The 17,381-nt window shown below is 36.9% G+C and overlaps 1 protein-coding gene across 11 annotated transcripts in view; it reads right to left on the reverse strand.

The window, feature by feature from the left end:
- Nucleotides 1-17,381, reverse strand: part of CADPS2 (calcium dependent secretion activator 2) — a 322,674-nt gene that overhangs the window by 118,236 nt on the left and 187,057 nt on the right. For all 11 annotated transcript variants that reach the window (XM_074827609.1, XM_074827608.1, XM_074827605.1 and 8 more), the window contains exon 9: nucleotides 4,226-4,292. In XM_074827609.1, the coding sequence (XP_074683710.1) occupies nucleotides 4,226-4,292 (67 nt within the window). The remainder of the gene's footprint in view (nucleotides 1-4,225; nucleotides 4,293-17,381) is intronic.

Raw genomic sequence — 17,381 nt, forward strand, 5'->3', positions numbered from 1 at the left:
ACTGAGCCCATAGTTTTGCTTTCATTTATACTATGTATTTTAGAAAATTACTGTATTTTGGTTTAAAGACTTTAAGTTATCCCTGAGCTGGTAGGGCAGGGTCTGGCAGCCAGGGCCCAGCCAGGAGCAGGGCAGCCACGGGCACTGGGGCAGCTCCAAACCCAGGCATTGGGCACCTCCCTGGGCACAGGCCAAGGCTGGGCCGGGATGTGGGCCTGCAGGTGAGCCTGGTTCAGCAGTGCCCATTGCTGGGCAGAGCAAGGCTGTGGGGAGATGGGGACCAGCCCTGCCGTGGTGTCACTAGGGCATGGGATGATGGCCCTGGGAGGCTGAAATGGGGTCCTCGGCTGTGGGCAGGGTGGGGAGGCCCTGGAGGGGCTGGGCAAGGACAGTTGGGGCTGGTGGTCCTCCCGGGCCCTGACACAGGGCTCAGCCCCTCTGCCATGTTATCTGCTCTAGGCCCAGAAGAAATATCACCTCTGTTACAACTTGGTATTTCCCTGTTTATATTCCCAAGAACCATATTTTCCCTCATGCACAAACACAGAGGGAGCTGTTGGTTAGTCCCACACCTCTAAATCCTTTGCAGTTAGCACTGTATTTCATGAGAACTCCCTCGTTTTCTTGTAAACTGAATGTACAGATCTAATTTTGATACCTGGCACTACAGTAAAAACATTTTTCAAATTATTCAATTTTGTTAAATGAAATAACCTGGCAAGCACCCACATCACGCACATTTTCATGCAAACAACTCCGTATAACCACGCTGTACAGACAAACTGAGTCATCAAAAAGGAAGCTCACAGAACTAATTGTGGAAATGCATAGGATGCTTGTTTTTTTCAGATTTCTTCAGCCACTATATGTTTTTGAAGATAGGCTTGTGGAAGATTTGAACTATGTGTCTGTTCATTTTTAACCTCACCTCTATAACAAGACAGAGATTATAATGCTGTTGATTTACTTTGTCAAATGTATTTGAAATGCATTCTCTTATTTTAAAGGAACAATTTATTAAAAGATATTCATGTCACAATCAGCCTTACACTTCATCATGTTGTTGAAAATCAGACATTTAAAAGTCTTTCCACCAAAGAAGCAAATAGAAAAAGTCCAGAAAATTTTGTCGGGGAAAAAGAGTCTCAACAAAATAAAGAAATACAGAACTTGCCTCATTTGTTTATACTCACAATCTCTTAAACTCTTTTCCTTATGGTTATTGGTGGCTGCTATCAGTTATTACAGAAAGAACCACCAGAACAATTTGACATTACACTTTTTAATACAGATCTATGCCTGGGTTGAAGTGTATTATTAGAAGTCAAAGAAGTTGTAGGTAGTTTTTCTTTAGAATTCAGCAAATTAGTATCAATGCTTCATGCAATAATGGGTACTCAGAAGTCAGGACTATGTACAACACATTCTCGGACAAAACCAGAATGAAGCCACCTTCTTAAATAGTAATTCTTGACAGAATAAAAGGCAATCCTCTTCCTACAACTGCATTTACCTGAATTTCATCATTTTCCAGAGGTCCAAACACCTGACTACCAGCTGTTCTACTTACATTGCAACAAAGTGGAAAACCAACAACCTGTGCATGCATGACAGATAGGGACAGAGATGTGGACATGACTTATGAGCTGTGTCACTAGAGGATGTCCCCATAGGGCAGAAAGAGCCTGTTTTAATGTGCTGGGAGGAATTGTTACTGCAAACCTGGAGGCTGAATCTGTGGTCCCTGCTACAGGGAATCACTGAGCAGCCCTCTTCAGGAGTTCAGCAGCAAGAATTAGCCTGCATGGTTGGCGTGTTTAAAAAAAAATATACATGAAACAAATGACTGACTTTTCAAACACTAGAACAGATAAAATTAAAATGACAGCAGTGAATCTGCATTCAGATTATTGGAGGAAGATATTATCAGACAGCAAATGAAGTAAAACACAGCATGTACAGCTGAGGCTTTTTACCTAATACGTTATATGTCCCCGTTTCTAGCTTGAAATGAATAACCTTTTAGAGAAGTGACTGGATTGTAAAAGGAAGAAAAGCAAATATAATGAAGAGGTTAAAATTTCCAGACTCTGTAACCTTCCTATAACATTGAGCTGTTCTTTCAGAAACCACTAACAACTTCTAGTATGTGTAGCAATAATGAAGGTGCACATTACTCTCATCACGCGCCTGGAAAATCAACATTATTAATCTAATTTCACATCTGAGTTAAATTTCTAAAGCATGTGTAAGTCACTGATATCCTTTGTCTTAGAACTGAATTTCATGGTCTTAATATTTTACTAACGCAAGCTAAAAGCTAATCTATAGAGAATGACAAGCTAAAAGCTAATCTATAGAGGATGACTCATCAATATGTCAATAATATATCAATACAGCAGACTGATATTCATTACTTAATACTTATTTCACACATATTGACTTCAGTTTATTGTTGGTGTATGTATCATGGTTGAATTATATAAATGAGTCAGAGTTGTCTGGACAGTAAATATTGATTTAACACGGTATTTTTTATATATCCTTATTGTATCGATAGCTGCTTTAAAATGAAATAGATGTCTAAATCCTATCACAGTTGGAAAATTCCTGTAATATTCTCCTCTAGTATTTGAATTTCTGCATAGAATGCAGAAGGTAGTTAAAATTAACTTGGCTAGAATAAACTGGTCTCCCAGATGGCTCCATATCACATGCACATAAAGACTACGCATCTCTTAGGTGCACACTTTAAAACTCAGATGACACCTGTGGCTTAGAGGAAGAGAATAAGGTGTTTCTTTTTGTGAAAGGGGGGATGTAAAGTAGGAGGAGTGTTAAAGGAAAACATGAAGGACAAGGGTGCATCTAACCTTTCCCCCCCCCCCCACCCCGTAACTTTTAAGCTATTTTCCCTTCACATCCATGACTTAACAGCAATCTTATATAGAGATCTTCTCAACCTTTACAAATCTTAATAAAGTCACAAAAAGTCCTCATCTCTTCACAGAGGACCTTGGTAAAATCAGAACCCAAATGAATTCAGTAGACTTTCCATAAGATCCTCTTCAACCTTACAACCATTACTCACTGATTATCAATAGGCAAGACAATTTCTATTGAAGCCAGGGAGAACACTGTGTTGACATCAAGCTTAGCAAGAATAATATGCAAATACTCTCAGCTTTTAACTTTATTAAAGACCTTGTTCAGGATTTTTCTTTTCATCCTTACAATTTTTAGGAGGAGAAGACCAAGTGACTGTGACTGACAGAGTGGTAGAGAAAGGAATCAGGCTTTCTGTAAGTAGTTTTAGAAACTTTGTTCTTAAAAAAGGCCTCATTAACAGGCTTCATCCATTGTATGATGTTTATTGAGACTCACACTTTAACAGTTTGCTGTCAACAAAACAAAGGACACAGAAGAATAGTGTTTTCTGATCTGACTCAGAAGAACATCAAATTTGTAACTGCAGTCTGAAGGCAAGCACGAACAGAAAATAATGATTTTTCTCAAGACTTACCAAAATCATTCATTTCTCAGTTTTGACCACTCAAAATCTACTTTTTTATTCCTATGCTATTAATCTCACGTTATTGTCACCATTCACTAGCATGTTCTTAGCACTTACAGTTCTAGGTGCAGACAAAAAGTTATGAAATACCAGCTGCACATTTTTGAGGCCAAGAACAATTGCTACACTAGATTTTCTGCAAAAACTACATAATTTTACCCAATTTAATATTGCAAGGAAGAACAAAAAATAGTATTATTCAAAAAATATTTACGAAGAAGTTCTTAATAGTAACTATTGTTGCTTTAATTTTAAAGGCAGGAAATCTTTTTTAAGATAGAATAAATTAAACAGTAAGTGCAATCCACTTTGTGAAATACAACTTTATGTTAAATTGAGTGCTGCTAGAAAGCTGTTAACAGAATGTTTCAAGGTCACAACAATTTAATTCAGAAATATCTGGGTTTCAGTTGAAACATTGCTTAGTGTAGGGACTCATTTATATATATGTAAAACTCAGTCACTTTTCCATTTACTACATATGTGAATTAAAAAAAACCCCTTGGATGTCTCTATGCTGTAAGCAGCTTGGAGTAGTGCTGCATATGTTGCCTGAAGATACTAATTTACTAATGGCCCTAGAAACCATACATAAGAAAATTGATAGTCTAAGACTACTTTTTAAATGAAATTTCATGGCAGACTACTAACCTGAACAAGAACAAAGTAGCGTTTTTTCCACCGTTTCCAAACCTTCTGTCCTAGAGCGTACAAATATCTGCAAAGGAAATAATAAAGGGAATGTTTTTCCATTAATAAGAAGCATGATATTAGGAGGACCCAATATAAATGAGCATATTCATTTGCTCTACCTACTGAGATGCTTCCTCAGTGTTGTCACGACTAAGAAGTTATTTTGTCTTCTATGTACTCAGACCATAAAAACGCAAAGAGATATTTCTTTTCACTCAAAATAAGACAAGAAGCAGAAACAAAAGATCTCATGTTTGAGAAGAGTAATCTGCTTATCACTTATATTTCACCAATTGCGTATGAATATATAAAAAATATCTTAAAGTGGAACACTTTTGACTACACAGAAATACTGAATGTTAGAAAAGTTAAACTCCCCAACATATTTTATTCCATTTGGTTTCCATAGATTTGCTAGTGTTTCTCTAGTCTGTGAGAAGTCAGTCTCAGTGTCAGCTTGGGAAATGCTCAAGTAACAAAATGCCAGCAGACACACAAGACTAAATTTTTTTCAAGAGTAAACTAGAATGTAATTTCCCAAACAGAAGCACTTCACTATAAATACTCTTAGATTACAAAAATCTCCTTGTCATCTGGGCAGTTTCAAGCCTTTGAATCGGATGATGTAATCAGAAATATCAACCAGTGAGATGTCAAAACCACAGATATCGATACTGTTTGGTGGTAGAGGAAGCACCATCATTACCCAAGAAGCTGCAGCAAGTTTTATGGCATTATAGTGACACTTTTTTTTTGTCACTGTAGTTATGTTGCACTGTTGTCAACAAAGACAGCAACAAAAACAACAGGAAAAGGATGAGCTGTGGGATTGTAATTAAGACCCTACAAGTGGTAAGGAACTGCTACTTAAAACCTGACAGGAGTGCAAAATATTACCTATGGGATATCCCTTTTGGCTGGCCAGCTTCTATCAAGCACATCTAGTACGTCTAGGTGGGTCAAACGCAGAGCAAAGATCCAAATTGTTCAGACCAATGAATGCTGGCTTCACAGGGCACTCTCCAGAGGATGCTGGCACATATACTTTGGAGAAGTTATAATAACTAGGATCAGAGATGGTTGGTTGGATGATTGGTAGATGGACAGGTGCCTTTGTGGTAACAGGATAAGGTTGGTTGCCCTCTATTTTCTGATCACTTCTGGGGCTTTGTTACCTGCTCGTTTTTAACTCAGTCAAAATCAGACCAATGAACCAAGATCTCAAGTTGAACAGGCAAGATACAGGCAAAACCTTTTTTCCACCTGTCCTGGGCATACACTCAAGCACATTCTTTCCCACTTTAGGTATCACAAAGGACAAACTTTTGTCTAACATGAATGTTCATCATAATGCTTATTAACTGTGGTGGTTTGTCAGATTATGTAGTGGCTCCCTCATTACTACGACAACGATATCTTGCACTTTTTCAACTCCTGCGACACCTGTATTGAAGCTCTGCCTTGTTTTTTATTTGTATGAGAGAAAGGAAAACTGGCTTTGTGTACATCATTACCACTCGATGTAGCCTTCTTTGAATAGTCCAGATCCTGACACACTCTTTTTAATTTCTTAATTCTGTGATTATTATAAATTGAATAAAAAAAGGAGAGGAGTAAGAGTTATGTCAGAAAGGGTACAAAAAAAGGGTCTACTAGGGTTTATTTGGAAGTTTATAATGTTTTGCAACTAAGGAAGCATTTACCTCACAGAGTGATAGGCGCATATTCCCCCCCAAAATATGAACTGTTTTGCTTTTCATATCTGTTTCAAAAGAACCAGGCATGTTCCCCTAAATTAGAGCATTTACTTTCCCCAAAGCACACCACATTGCTATTGCCCCATTAATCTCTTTACTACTACTATAGGGTGGAGGGGGCATGACTGATGAATTTCACTCAGCTTGGAGAATTAATGACCAGGGGGGAGAAAAGTAAATGGGTCCACAGGTGGTCTTTGGGCACTCTCAGTCCTAAGCCTGCCCTGTTCTTCACAGTGACCGCCACCGCATCCCTCAGAATACTGCGTAGGTTTCTCTGATGTATGTTGGAGGACAACTGCCCCATGGACTGCGAAGACCAACTGAGAATACACACTTCTCAAATGCTACAGTACAAAGATATCCTGACCATGTTCCCATCCTCTTGTCATGTCTTAAGTGACTTGTAAAGGAGCCATAGATTCTTCTTGCTCGAGAGTAATCCCAGTATCATCATCAGCAAGTAATCCTGGTATCATCAGCAGCAGTGTCTTTATGTTCTAACAGAAACAGGGCAGAAAATGAGTAACCCAACCTTATAAACACCAGGTTTAATCCATTATTTTTCATTGTTAACTGATCCTGGTATAGAAAGATGCTTTTAAAATAAGAGATCTTAAAAGAATATTTGCTATCAGAGAAAAGGTTGGTTGCTTTTAAAATTATTTTTCATGTAACATATACCACATCTGGTCCTGCAGTGCAGGCAGAACTATCACAAGTTACAGTAAATTCAAAATTATACAATAGGAAAGCATACAAAAATTAAATTAAATAGCAACATACACTTTTTATTCCTCCTATAAATCACTTCCAACTAAGGTGTTAAGTAAGAGCTTCCTTGGGAAGCAAAGAAGTGGAATATTAACTACTTAACTTTAAAATCTGCTGGTTTTAGATAAGACTAGGTAACAAAGAAAACAGCATTCATAACACAAAGCTGGGGTTTAGTACAGAAGTGCAAAGCCTTATGTTACTTGGTTTTACAAATCACTATAAACACACAGTTATAATCTTATGTTATTAATCCCTCTTCCAGTGCCATTTCTAATAGTGACAGGTTTCATCTAATGTAGAAAGTTTCAGCCATTTACAAGGGATATATCCTGTGCTCATCTTAAGCATGAATGCTCCTGAAAGATGAGATTAGCACTCAAGAGTCTAACATTTATATCCAGAAGGAGCAAAACATCCAAGACTCCTAGAATCCTCTTTGAACTTCTCCTTCCCATTTATTTTCCATTGAAAAAAATGGGAAGCAAAGGACCTAAGAATCTTGTTAAATTTGGACAGTATTATCTAGGATTTGTAGAAACTGCAGTTGATGTCTAGAACGAAACAGTCTATAAAAGTCACTTTCCAAAATTAAATGACACTTGGGTTTCACAACTGGAGCAGAGAATTAATAGGTTAACAGATTCAGAAGTGAACTAAGTCCTAGAGCTAAATTGAAGAATGTTTTATTTTTAAGGTGGGGAACAGCATAATTTTTCAGGAATCTCAGGTATATGTCAGTACCACAAATCACAGCAGACCCTCACATTCACCAACTCACAGAGCTGCAGCCTGCTATTTCTCTACCCATATGTGTATCCGTATTCATCTACAAGCCCCACTCACTCTCTCCAGCCAAAAAAATGTGCACAAGATGCATAATGATAATTGTTCAGACTATTTTAAACACCCTCGGCAGCAACAAGAAACACACAACAGCCATTCCTTCAAACACTGCACCTTTCTTCAGGTAAAATTTTCTGTGCAATACAAAGAAGCAACTGATATTCAGAAGTAGTCAATTTCATATTTCTAAAAATTAACCACACCATTTGCTACAATTTTTCTCACGCTAATTTGGGTTCCAGAGTTGGGATAATCTAAAATAATTATTGAATTATTACAGTTCAGCCATACACTGAGAAGGAAGATACTGAAATAGTTCCCCTGTATCTGAGCACTGAAATAGTAACTGCTTATTATTAAATAGATTTATTTTGACTTCTCTTTAAGATCATGTTTTGAGAATGTTTAATGAGTAGACTGACAAGAAGTTAGGAATGGTTGCTGCCTTCTGATGTACACAGAAACAGATATAGACGGCAGACTTTTATTCTGTAAAAATACATTAATAAAATAAGATATATATACATAACATCTATATCTGTATATATGCACATTAGAAAGCATATTTATAGTTACTATGTATATGCTTGTTTGAGTTCTTCAGTCTTTTTATATTATTAACATTATTTCCAGTAACTTAAGACTAACACACCTGCTTTTATACAGCACATAGAAAATAGGACCTTGATCAAACATGTTGAGTCATTAAGTGCTACCCCAATGTAAAGATTTTCTAACACAGTTTTGGAGTAATATGAAAAGGCAACCAAGTGTACAAACCATGCCATAACTTTCCTGAGAGTTTTGCTCTTAAAAACAGTTCTACAATTTTCTTTTCTTCAACATTATTTAATACTGCTTTTCTTTCTCTTCACTCACTCCCAAACTAAAAGGCAAAAATCAGATTTGTATGAAGTCATAGATTTACCTGATTATACCGCACAATGCTTACAATATAGTAGAAAACTCTAATATTTAAGGTTCATTTTCTTGGAAAACAAATAAAACCACAAGAAATTACATTTCCACTACAAACCACAGAAACACTTGGATAAAAATGTTTTATACATCACCCTGTCTCAGTATCATTTTCTCCTCCAGAAATAAAATAAACCAACTGAACAATGATTTTCTTTAAAAAGTCTGAGCATCACTTTATTTTAAATATATAAATGTTGAATATTTTTCAAAGTGCATTTCCTTGTGCTACAAAAATGCAAAACCATATCGCTAAATATTATAGTTCAGTTTCAATTATGTGATGGCATACACAGGAAAGAAGATGGCAGCTTATTTGCTCTAAATCCATGCTGCAAGACTGCAGGGTTCTACTTTTTGATGAAAAAATCAGCACTAATGAATAGCTGAAAAACATAATCGAGTGTGGAATACCGGAGCTATTCACTGCTGGAGAAATGTGAAAGGACTTACTACTTCTACAGAGATCATTTTTAGACTGGCCTTTTTATTCTAAGGAATGAAGCAATCTATCTACATCTTGAATGATAAATTCTCTACTTGTAAAAGGCTTCATTTATCACAAACAATGAAAAAAATACAGAAAGAAAAATCAATACATGTAGCAGTTTAGTCCAGCAAAGGCCTTTCTTAAAGAGAAACCTCAGTCAAGGTTGAAAGAGCAATTAATGCAGTCTCAAAAATCTGGGCCACTCTGATAGAGTTCGGTTAACATGTGGCAGAAGTAATCATCCACTTGTGAAAATGATTTTCAGTTCATTCTCCAACACCTTTCAGACACTCATGATCCCATTTAACTGACAACAATACAGGCTATCTGTGGGCATCATTGCATTCGCTGTGAGAGCCAATGGGGACCAAATGCCCACAGGCACTTTCAGTCATCCCTGCACACTTGCATAAAAGGAATCTTCCTTGCATCGCATTCCTTCTTTTATTTAGCCCCGCAAGATTAAGCCATTTTTTTGTCTTCAGTTGAGGACGAGAGAGAAAACTGATTCAAGACAACAATATGACTTGGGTCATAAGAAACCTAGCTGTAAACATTCTCAGATTCATTTTAGTACTCTTCGTGCTCTTGAGAAAGAGAACTAAATAAGACTTCAACAGATGGAACGAAAAAATCAGCTTAAACTTCTGCTGTAATTATGCCTGCTAAGGATAAAGAAATGTTGAAGAATGTCAAGTAATACAAACATCACAGCCACAGAAAACAGTTCCATTTATTCCAATGAGCAAGATACTCATAATATGAACAGGAAAACATGTGGGGTTTTTTCCCCACTAAACAAATTTCACTTACAGTATAAATGGTTATTGGTATGACGGAAGATCAGATATCCCTAGATTCTTTAACAGTGATATCTTACTGCACTCCAGAGCGCTTCAACATTTGTGAATATGCATGCCAGTACTTATGAAATCTGTGAAGTAACTGCAACGGCAACTTGAGAATTATTAATCCAATTTATGTCATATCACGAAACCTATTTGGTATGTAAACTGGGAGTGTTTGTCAAGACAGAAAACCATCCTTTAGCCTTGAGAGAATTCAGGCAACAAAAGAATGAAATCCTTCAGATGCACCATAAATGTAGGAAGTGCTCTGTTTCTAATGTATTATCTAATTTTAATGCAAACAGCACAACTGCGAAACAGCTGGTTGCCGAGGAGCAGACATCCACTCTGTGCTTTTTGATGCAGCTTACTTTGGACTGCTCTAGCCTGAACCCACGGACCAAATAGCTACCAGTGGTTGCAACATATATGGGTGCACCCCTGGAGCTCATCTCTTAGTTTAATTTCATCTAAGATGATAATAGTCTGCGAACACAAACTGTTCCGTGATGTGCAACAAAGCACAGTAAGCAAGAACGACTAAGAGATTGTTTTTAAAAGTGAAAATCTGAATTTAAATGCTAATGTTGATGTAGTAGAAAAAGTTTCAATTGCACTGTTCTCCCTTGAGCATCCAATTTGGCTGCGGAAACAGTTCTTTACATTGCCAGACCTTAAATCAACTCAGAAGCATCCTGAGCACCCAGAAGCATCCAGCCTAGACATCTTTCCATTCCACTCGAAGCACATGACACTGCAATTAGAAAAACTGGTGACCCTTTTTCCAGCCAGGCAGTGATATTATTTGTTATCTAGAAAGCCTAAATGGCCGAGAACCTGTTAATATGAAAAATCTACTTCTGTTTCTAGGTCATACACTGCCACTGATGGAATCAGTCAAAACACCCTGCTCAGTGTCACACTGGTATAAAACAAATCAATGAACTAAGCTGCCAACTGAAGCAAATACAATTCTGGAGTCCCAGTGTTGAAAATAGCCCACTTTTGGGAAGAGTGACAGAGACTAGTAAGAGCAGCGAAATCTTTTAGGAATGATATTTGGCTTTGGTTATCTCTGGCTGTTATAGATTTCTTTTCACTGTTTAGAAAGCTACTTCTGAATTGATATCACTTTAATTTTGTAAAGAATACAGACCTCAGCAGAGATATATTTTTTTTTTTTTTATAATAAAACATATAAGCAGAACAAGATGCATACATTTCCATCCTAAAGACTCGCAGGTCTAAGTATTTTCATAACATTTGTTGTCATCATCCTAGTAGGTATTTTAAAGTCCTTATGAATTAGTATAAAGAGGTATATTTGATCCAGCAAAGGCATGAGGAAATATGTTACAGCTGGTATCCCTGTTTGTGATTTCAAATGAAGCACAGAAATTATGATCATGAATTAGTCTAGTATTTTCCTTCAATTTATTCACACAGAAGATATTTATTCAGAATGTTATAATGTTTTAAAACAATTTTTAAAAATTCTTGACAGCTAGATTTTTAAAAAAAATCCCTAAAATAATCAAAGAAAAACAGTATTTTAAAACATCACCAAAGTTTTGAAACAAATCAGTTTAACAAGTCCTAACTTACCTATCATTATTTTCTTAATAGGAACATTGTTTGACACTTGAGTAGCGCTTTATAAACTTCAGGTAATTACTCCTCACAACATGTCCAGTGAGGGAGGTTAGCATTATTACATTAGCTTCTGTGGGAGAGAAACCAAAGCTGAGAAAAGCAAGAACTGTTCAGAACCTGAGGTCCTAGGGCAGCAGAAGAAACATTCAGGAGAGCCTCACACCAGTCCTTATCTTCCAGACACTGGAAACTGCATTTCAGAAGCCTGTAAAGCTGCTCAGCCTTTTTACTCTATATGTCAAAACGTGCAAATTGTGCATGAATAAAAAACAAAAAAAATATTTCAAAGGGAAACAGCAAATTAAATATGTTTGTCTTTGCAACTCCACTATTCCACTTTCAGTGACCATGTTTCCCCTGTATTTTGTATGGCTCCAGTGTAAACTACTCAGGGCATATTTCATCTTCAGAGCTTTGCAAATTACGCTTTGGAAGGGCCCTTCTGTCTCCATGGGCTATACCAGACTGCTACAGTGCCAAGATTCTAAGCAGGCATTGAAGTTAGTTGCCTGAAAATAGATGAAATGAAGGAGGTTTTCTGTACCTAGGCATCATGAAAAGTAAATGGAAAATGTTTGTTCTTTCAAGTCTGACAAAAAGTACTCATTCTAAAGCACAATTCAGAATAATATATAATAGTTTGCTCTTTTCAGTCAGTGCTATGAGGTAAAGCTTCTGTGGATGCAATGACTGAACTTAGCTGATAATGAACAGAGACTATGTTGACTGTAAAGATTCAAAATCCTTGCCACACTTGGTAGAATAAAATTCTTTTTAGTTGTGCTACTACAGAGCAGTCCAGACTGAAAAGTGCTAGAGTACAAGTTAAGCAACAGTGTAGAATATGCAGTTACCTTCTTGGAATTCAATGCTATCTTTGAAATAGCAGTCTCTCCCAGCGTTGCAAAAATAAAAAGATTTTTATTGGGAACTATGTGATTTTCTTCTGGATTAAAATTTTGGCACTTCATGCTCTCATACATTGGAAAACTGCCTTTTAATCTACCAGACTTCACATAAACATTGGAACCAACGAATACCACTTCTCTTTTGATCAAACATTCAACAGCAGAAAAACACATAATGCTGCCTGTATCAGTAGATGCAGACTGTCTCCATTGCATCTCTAGTAGCTATAAGGAATGTAGAACAGTGCCAGACATTAATTTTCATTCTCACATAGCAACGTAACTATTATGGCTTGTTTCACAGAATCACAGAATCATCTAGGTTGCAAAAAGACCTTGAAGATCATCGAGTCCAACCATTAACCTAACATTGACAGTTCCCAACCACACCATATCCCTCAGCACTATGTCGACCTGACTCTTAAACACCTCCCGGGATGGGGATTGCACCACCTCCCTGGGCAGCCCATTCCAACACCTAATAACCTGTTCTATAAAGAAATACTTCCTAATATCCAGTCTAAACTTTCCCTAGCACAACTTGAGGCCATTACCTCTTGTCCTATTGCTTATTACTTGGTTAAAGAGACTCATCCCCAGTTCTCTGCAACCTCCTTTCAGGTAACTGTAGAGGGCGATGAGGTCTCCCCTCAGCCTCCTCTTCTCCAGACTAAACAACCCCAGTTCCCTCAGCCGCTCCTCGTACGACATGTGCTCCAGACCCTTCACCAGCTTCGTTGCCCTTCTCTGGACACGCTCGAGTAATTCAATGTCCTTTTTGTAGTGAGGGGCCCAAAACTGAACACAGGAATCGAGGTGTGGCCTCACCAGTGCTGAGTACAGGGGTGAGATCACTTCCCTGTCCCTGCTGGCCATGCTGATACAAGCCAGGATACCATTGGCCTTCTTAGCCACCTGGGCACACTGCTGGCTCATGTTCATCTGGCTGTCAATCAACACCCCCAGGTCCCTCTCTGACTGGCAGCTCTCCAGCCACTCCTCCCCAAGCCTGTAGCGCTGCTGGGGGTTGTTGTGGCCCAAGTGCAGCACCCGGCATTTGGCCTTATTGAAACTCCTACAGTTGGCCTTAGCTCATCGCTCCAGCCTGTCCAGATCTCTCTGCAGAGCCTCCCTACCCTCAAGCAGATCAACACTCCCACCCAACTTGGTGTCATCTGCACTGAGGGTGCACTCGATCCCCTTGTCTAGATCATCAATAAAGATGTTAAACAGGAGTGGAAATGTTAAACAGGAGTTTCCGTGAACTCAAATGAGTTACATCTCATGGTGTATTTTAGGCATTCCTGGACAGGTTTGTGAAAGAGAAATTCCATTGCACTGAATGTTAGTACACGCAAAGAACCATACCTGGCTCAGAAAGTCCTTGTTCTGCAGACAGGTGGAGTCTGAAAAAGTACTGAGACTACTCTTATAAACTTTCCCAGTCATCTGCTGCTGGCCACAGCTGGAGACAAGATACTGGGTTAGATGAACATTTGGTCCAAGAAAAGAAGGCGAATCTAATGTTCTGACAGTCTGCCTTGGAAAACCTACCAGTGCAGAACGACAACTGTAGGTGATCCTTTCATCAAGAGTCAAAGTCAAAAAAGTACTTTTATACTCCTGCCTGCCTTTTGATGACAACACAGGAGTAAGAACAAGGAAGAAAGCTTTTATATGACCCAGTCAATCAGTTCTCTTAAAATACCCATTTTAAGAAACTTCCCCATACAGAATACATGTAGAATTTTAAAGATGCCAAAGAAACAAAAAGAACTCTGATTCCATGTCACTTCAGCTCTTTAGAAGAAACTTTATCTTTGAAAGAAGGTAGAATTGGCCACCCAAAAGCATATTAAGGCCTGTATCTTGTTCCCAACAGGATGCAGAGGGAAGCAGGTACTGGATGGAAGCATGCAGTTATACATCCCCGGAATTTTCTCCTATACTCACGCTATTACTGGCTCTAGGAGTTTCTTCATCTAGAAATGGTATGTCTGTATTTGCTTGTTAATGGATTTGTGTTTCAATGAATTTCCATAATGGTCTTCTCAACCCTTTTAAACTTTCAAAATCTACACCTAGTAGCACAGTTCGACATCTCAACTACCTGTGCCTAGAAGCAGCTCTTTTAGTACGCTCTAAAATTCCCACTGCTAGTATTATTTAGTGATTGTCTTGTGGCACTGGAAGAGACTGCTTCCAGTGTACAATAATTTCATTAGAATTGTTAACATGATTGGATGTTTACTTTTGGAAATGCCACACAGAAACAAACAATCTAAAACTGAATTCCACAGGAGCTATTGTAGGAAACAAGAGAAGCATCACTGAGAAATACATTCCCTTTAAGAAACTTACTTTAGTATCCCTTCATAGAATTCGGGATTTTTAAAATGGATTAAGATAATTAGGAACATAATAAAAATCCTAAAGAAATGTTAATAAGCTATGAATATCTTGAAAATGGTTTTGTTTTGGGTGGTTACACGCACACAAAAAGAAAGTGATACACAAGAAAAATATAAGCTTATAACAACATCCTGGATTTGCTCTTTGTCAAAAGTTCTTTAACATAACAAATACATAGAAAATAATAACATGCAAATGCACTGTCCCTGCACGAGTGTTATTAAACTGGAGCTGATTCACATTTGGAGCTGTAGAAGTAGGACTTCAGGAATACAGAATTTACCACCTGTGGGGGAGAATCAGAGCCATCTACTGGGGTCAGCCCATTTCTGCTGCACAGGATTGCTCTGACAAGCAACTGTCTCCCCAGAATATTAACACTAAAGTGATATTCAACAGTAAAACTGCTGTTACATAAAAATAAAATAAAATTCATAAAATCAAAGAGAAAATATAAGTTGTAACGCTGATGAATTGGATATGAGGGGAGGTTTGAGTGGTTTCTCCTCACTTGTTTTAGAAATACTTTTTTAAAAATAGCATTTATTTGTATGTTACACAAAGGGTAAAATGCCTTCTTTCAGTGTTTTGGTGATCAATTTAAGTGGAACAAAAAGTATAATTAATCTTTTTAGTATCACTCATTGATTATTGTTCAAATCTGAGATTGAGATTTTTCAATCTCTTATAGAACTTTATATATATTTAGACATACATATATAAAAAGACAAATTTCCTGCTATAACTCAGTCAAGAGTTAGAGAGCAGAGTAGTTCCAGTGTCCCTTAAACCTACTGGAATAGCTACCTCCACTCTCCAAATATTTGATTTACCAAAATACTATACCAGAGTTTATTGGAATTTGCAGAGCTCTAAATTTCAAACTAGTCGTTAATAACTCCCACATTAAATATTGTAAAACCTTCTTCTAAAATTGTATATATACATAGAAAAAAATTCACTTTTATAGCTACTAAGAAGCTACACTGGGAAACTTCTAAAATTAACATGCAATTGCTTTATATGTATTGGTGATGAAAATATGCACCCTTCTCAATTCTAAAAGCTTTCACAAAACAATATAAAAATTCAAAAGTGAGACTTATTAGCTGCATTATAATCATCTTCCCATCTTCTCCCTTAATTTAACCATGCTGCCCTCCTGTGGATGTCAGGGTATATATAATGCAATAGCTCAGTCCATGAAAATCTAGTTCAAAGAGCACCTGTTTGTGACTGACTTGATGAGGAAAGAAAATGCCACTGTGAACCACAAAAAGTGGTTAAATTAAATTTCAGGGCAAGGACTGTGAAACTTATATTTGAAATAGTTTTAAAATGAATATTTTAAATAAGTAGAATGTCTTATTATTCCACAAATCATGTATATATTGGAGCATAGAGTCATACATATTAATAATACATTTATTCTCAAATTAGGGGGAGAACATTCATTGCATAATGACGAGTTACTTCATCCACTGAAGTGCCAACAGAGTTGAACACATATATTACAAAGATCATCCAACAACTCAAAAAGCATGGAAACCATTTGCAAAAGTATTTGGTAAACTGTACAAGTGCCAATGGGTGAAACTGTAATTTTTCTTCCTGGTACTCAGATACCAAATACATCTTGAGGAATTACTGAGACAAAAATGTTATGTCTTTAAAGAAAAAATATGAAAAATGGTTTGGAGTAGAAAAATCTAAAATTAAGGAGAGGTATAATCAATTATTCAAAGACATTATCTCATTCAGAAAAATATCTTTTTTGATCAATTACATTTCCATAACTTCTCTGTTCTAAGAAGGTCTGTTAAGATTTAACTGGAAATTAATTTATTATGCACTAAAATGTTTATAGAATTTGAGCTCATCTATGCTCTGTTAGAGTTGTCAGATTTGTTAAATCAGTGGTTTAAAACAGATCAGTACGGAACAGATACCAAACCCTCTATAGTACAATAGCTGGAGTAACACAATGCTACTGTTTCTCTTTTAGACTGAATTTGTAAATGCTGACAAATTATGCTTAAATTCTTAATGATAAAAAAATGCTTAAAAGAATGCTTAAAAATACACTTCTCTTTCCAAAAAAAAGACTAAAATTTCTAAAAGCTACTAGAGTGATACTTTCTGATTCTAAAATATAATGTTAGGAAGTAAACACTTTTTCTTTAGAATCTTTTTTGTCTTTAACTCAGAAATAAAAAAATGAAATGCTAAATTTTAAATCAAGACACTCCCTGCCAAAATATTTTATGTATTATTGAAAAGACTATGAAATAAATAAAAAGTCTCAAGAAAGAGAAAAACCGTAAGAAATTGTTTTGGACAAGACAAGACACTTAGTCTAGTCACATGGTATTTTGTGCCAATTAACGAAGTTGCTAACGTGCCATATCAATAAAAAACAATTGACCTAAGTAGTCAGGCTAATTAAAT

This window comes from Strix aluco, chromosome 5 (assembly GCF_031877795.1).
Source record: "Strix aluco isolate bStrAlu1 chromosome 5, bStrAlu1.hap1, whole genome shotgun sequence".
NCBI lineage: Eukaryota > Metazoa > Chordata > Aves > Strigiformes > Strigidae > Strix > Strix aluco.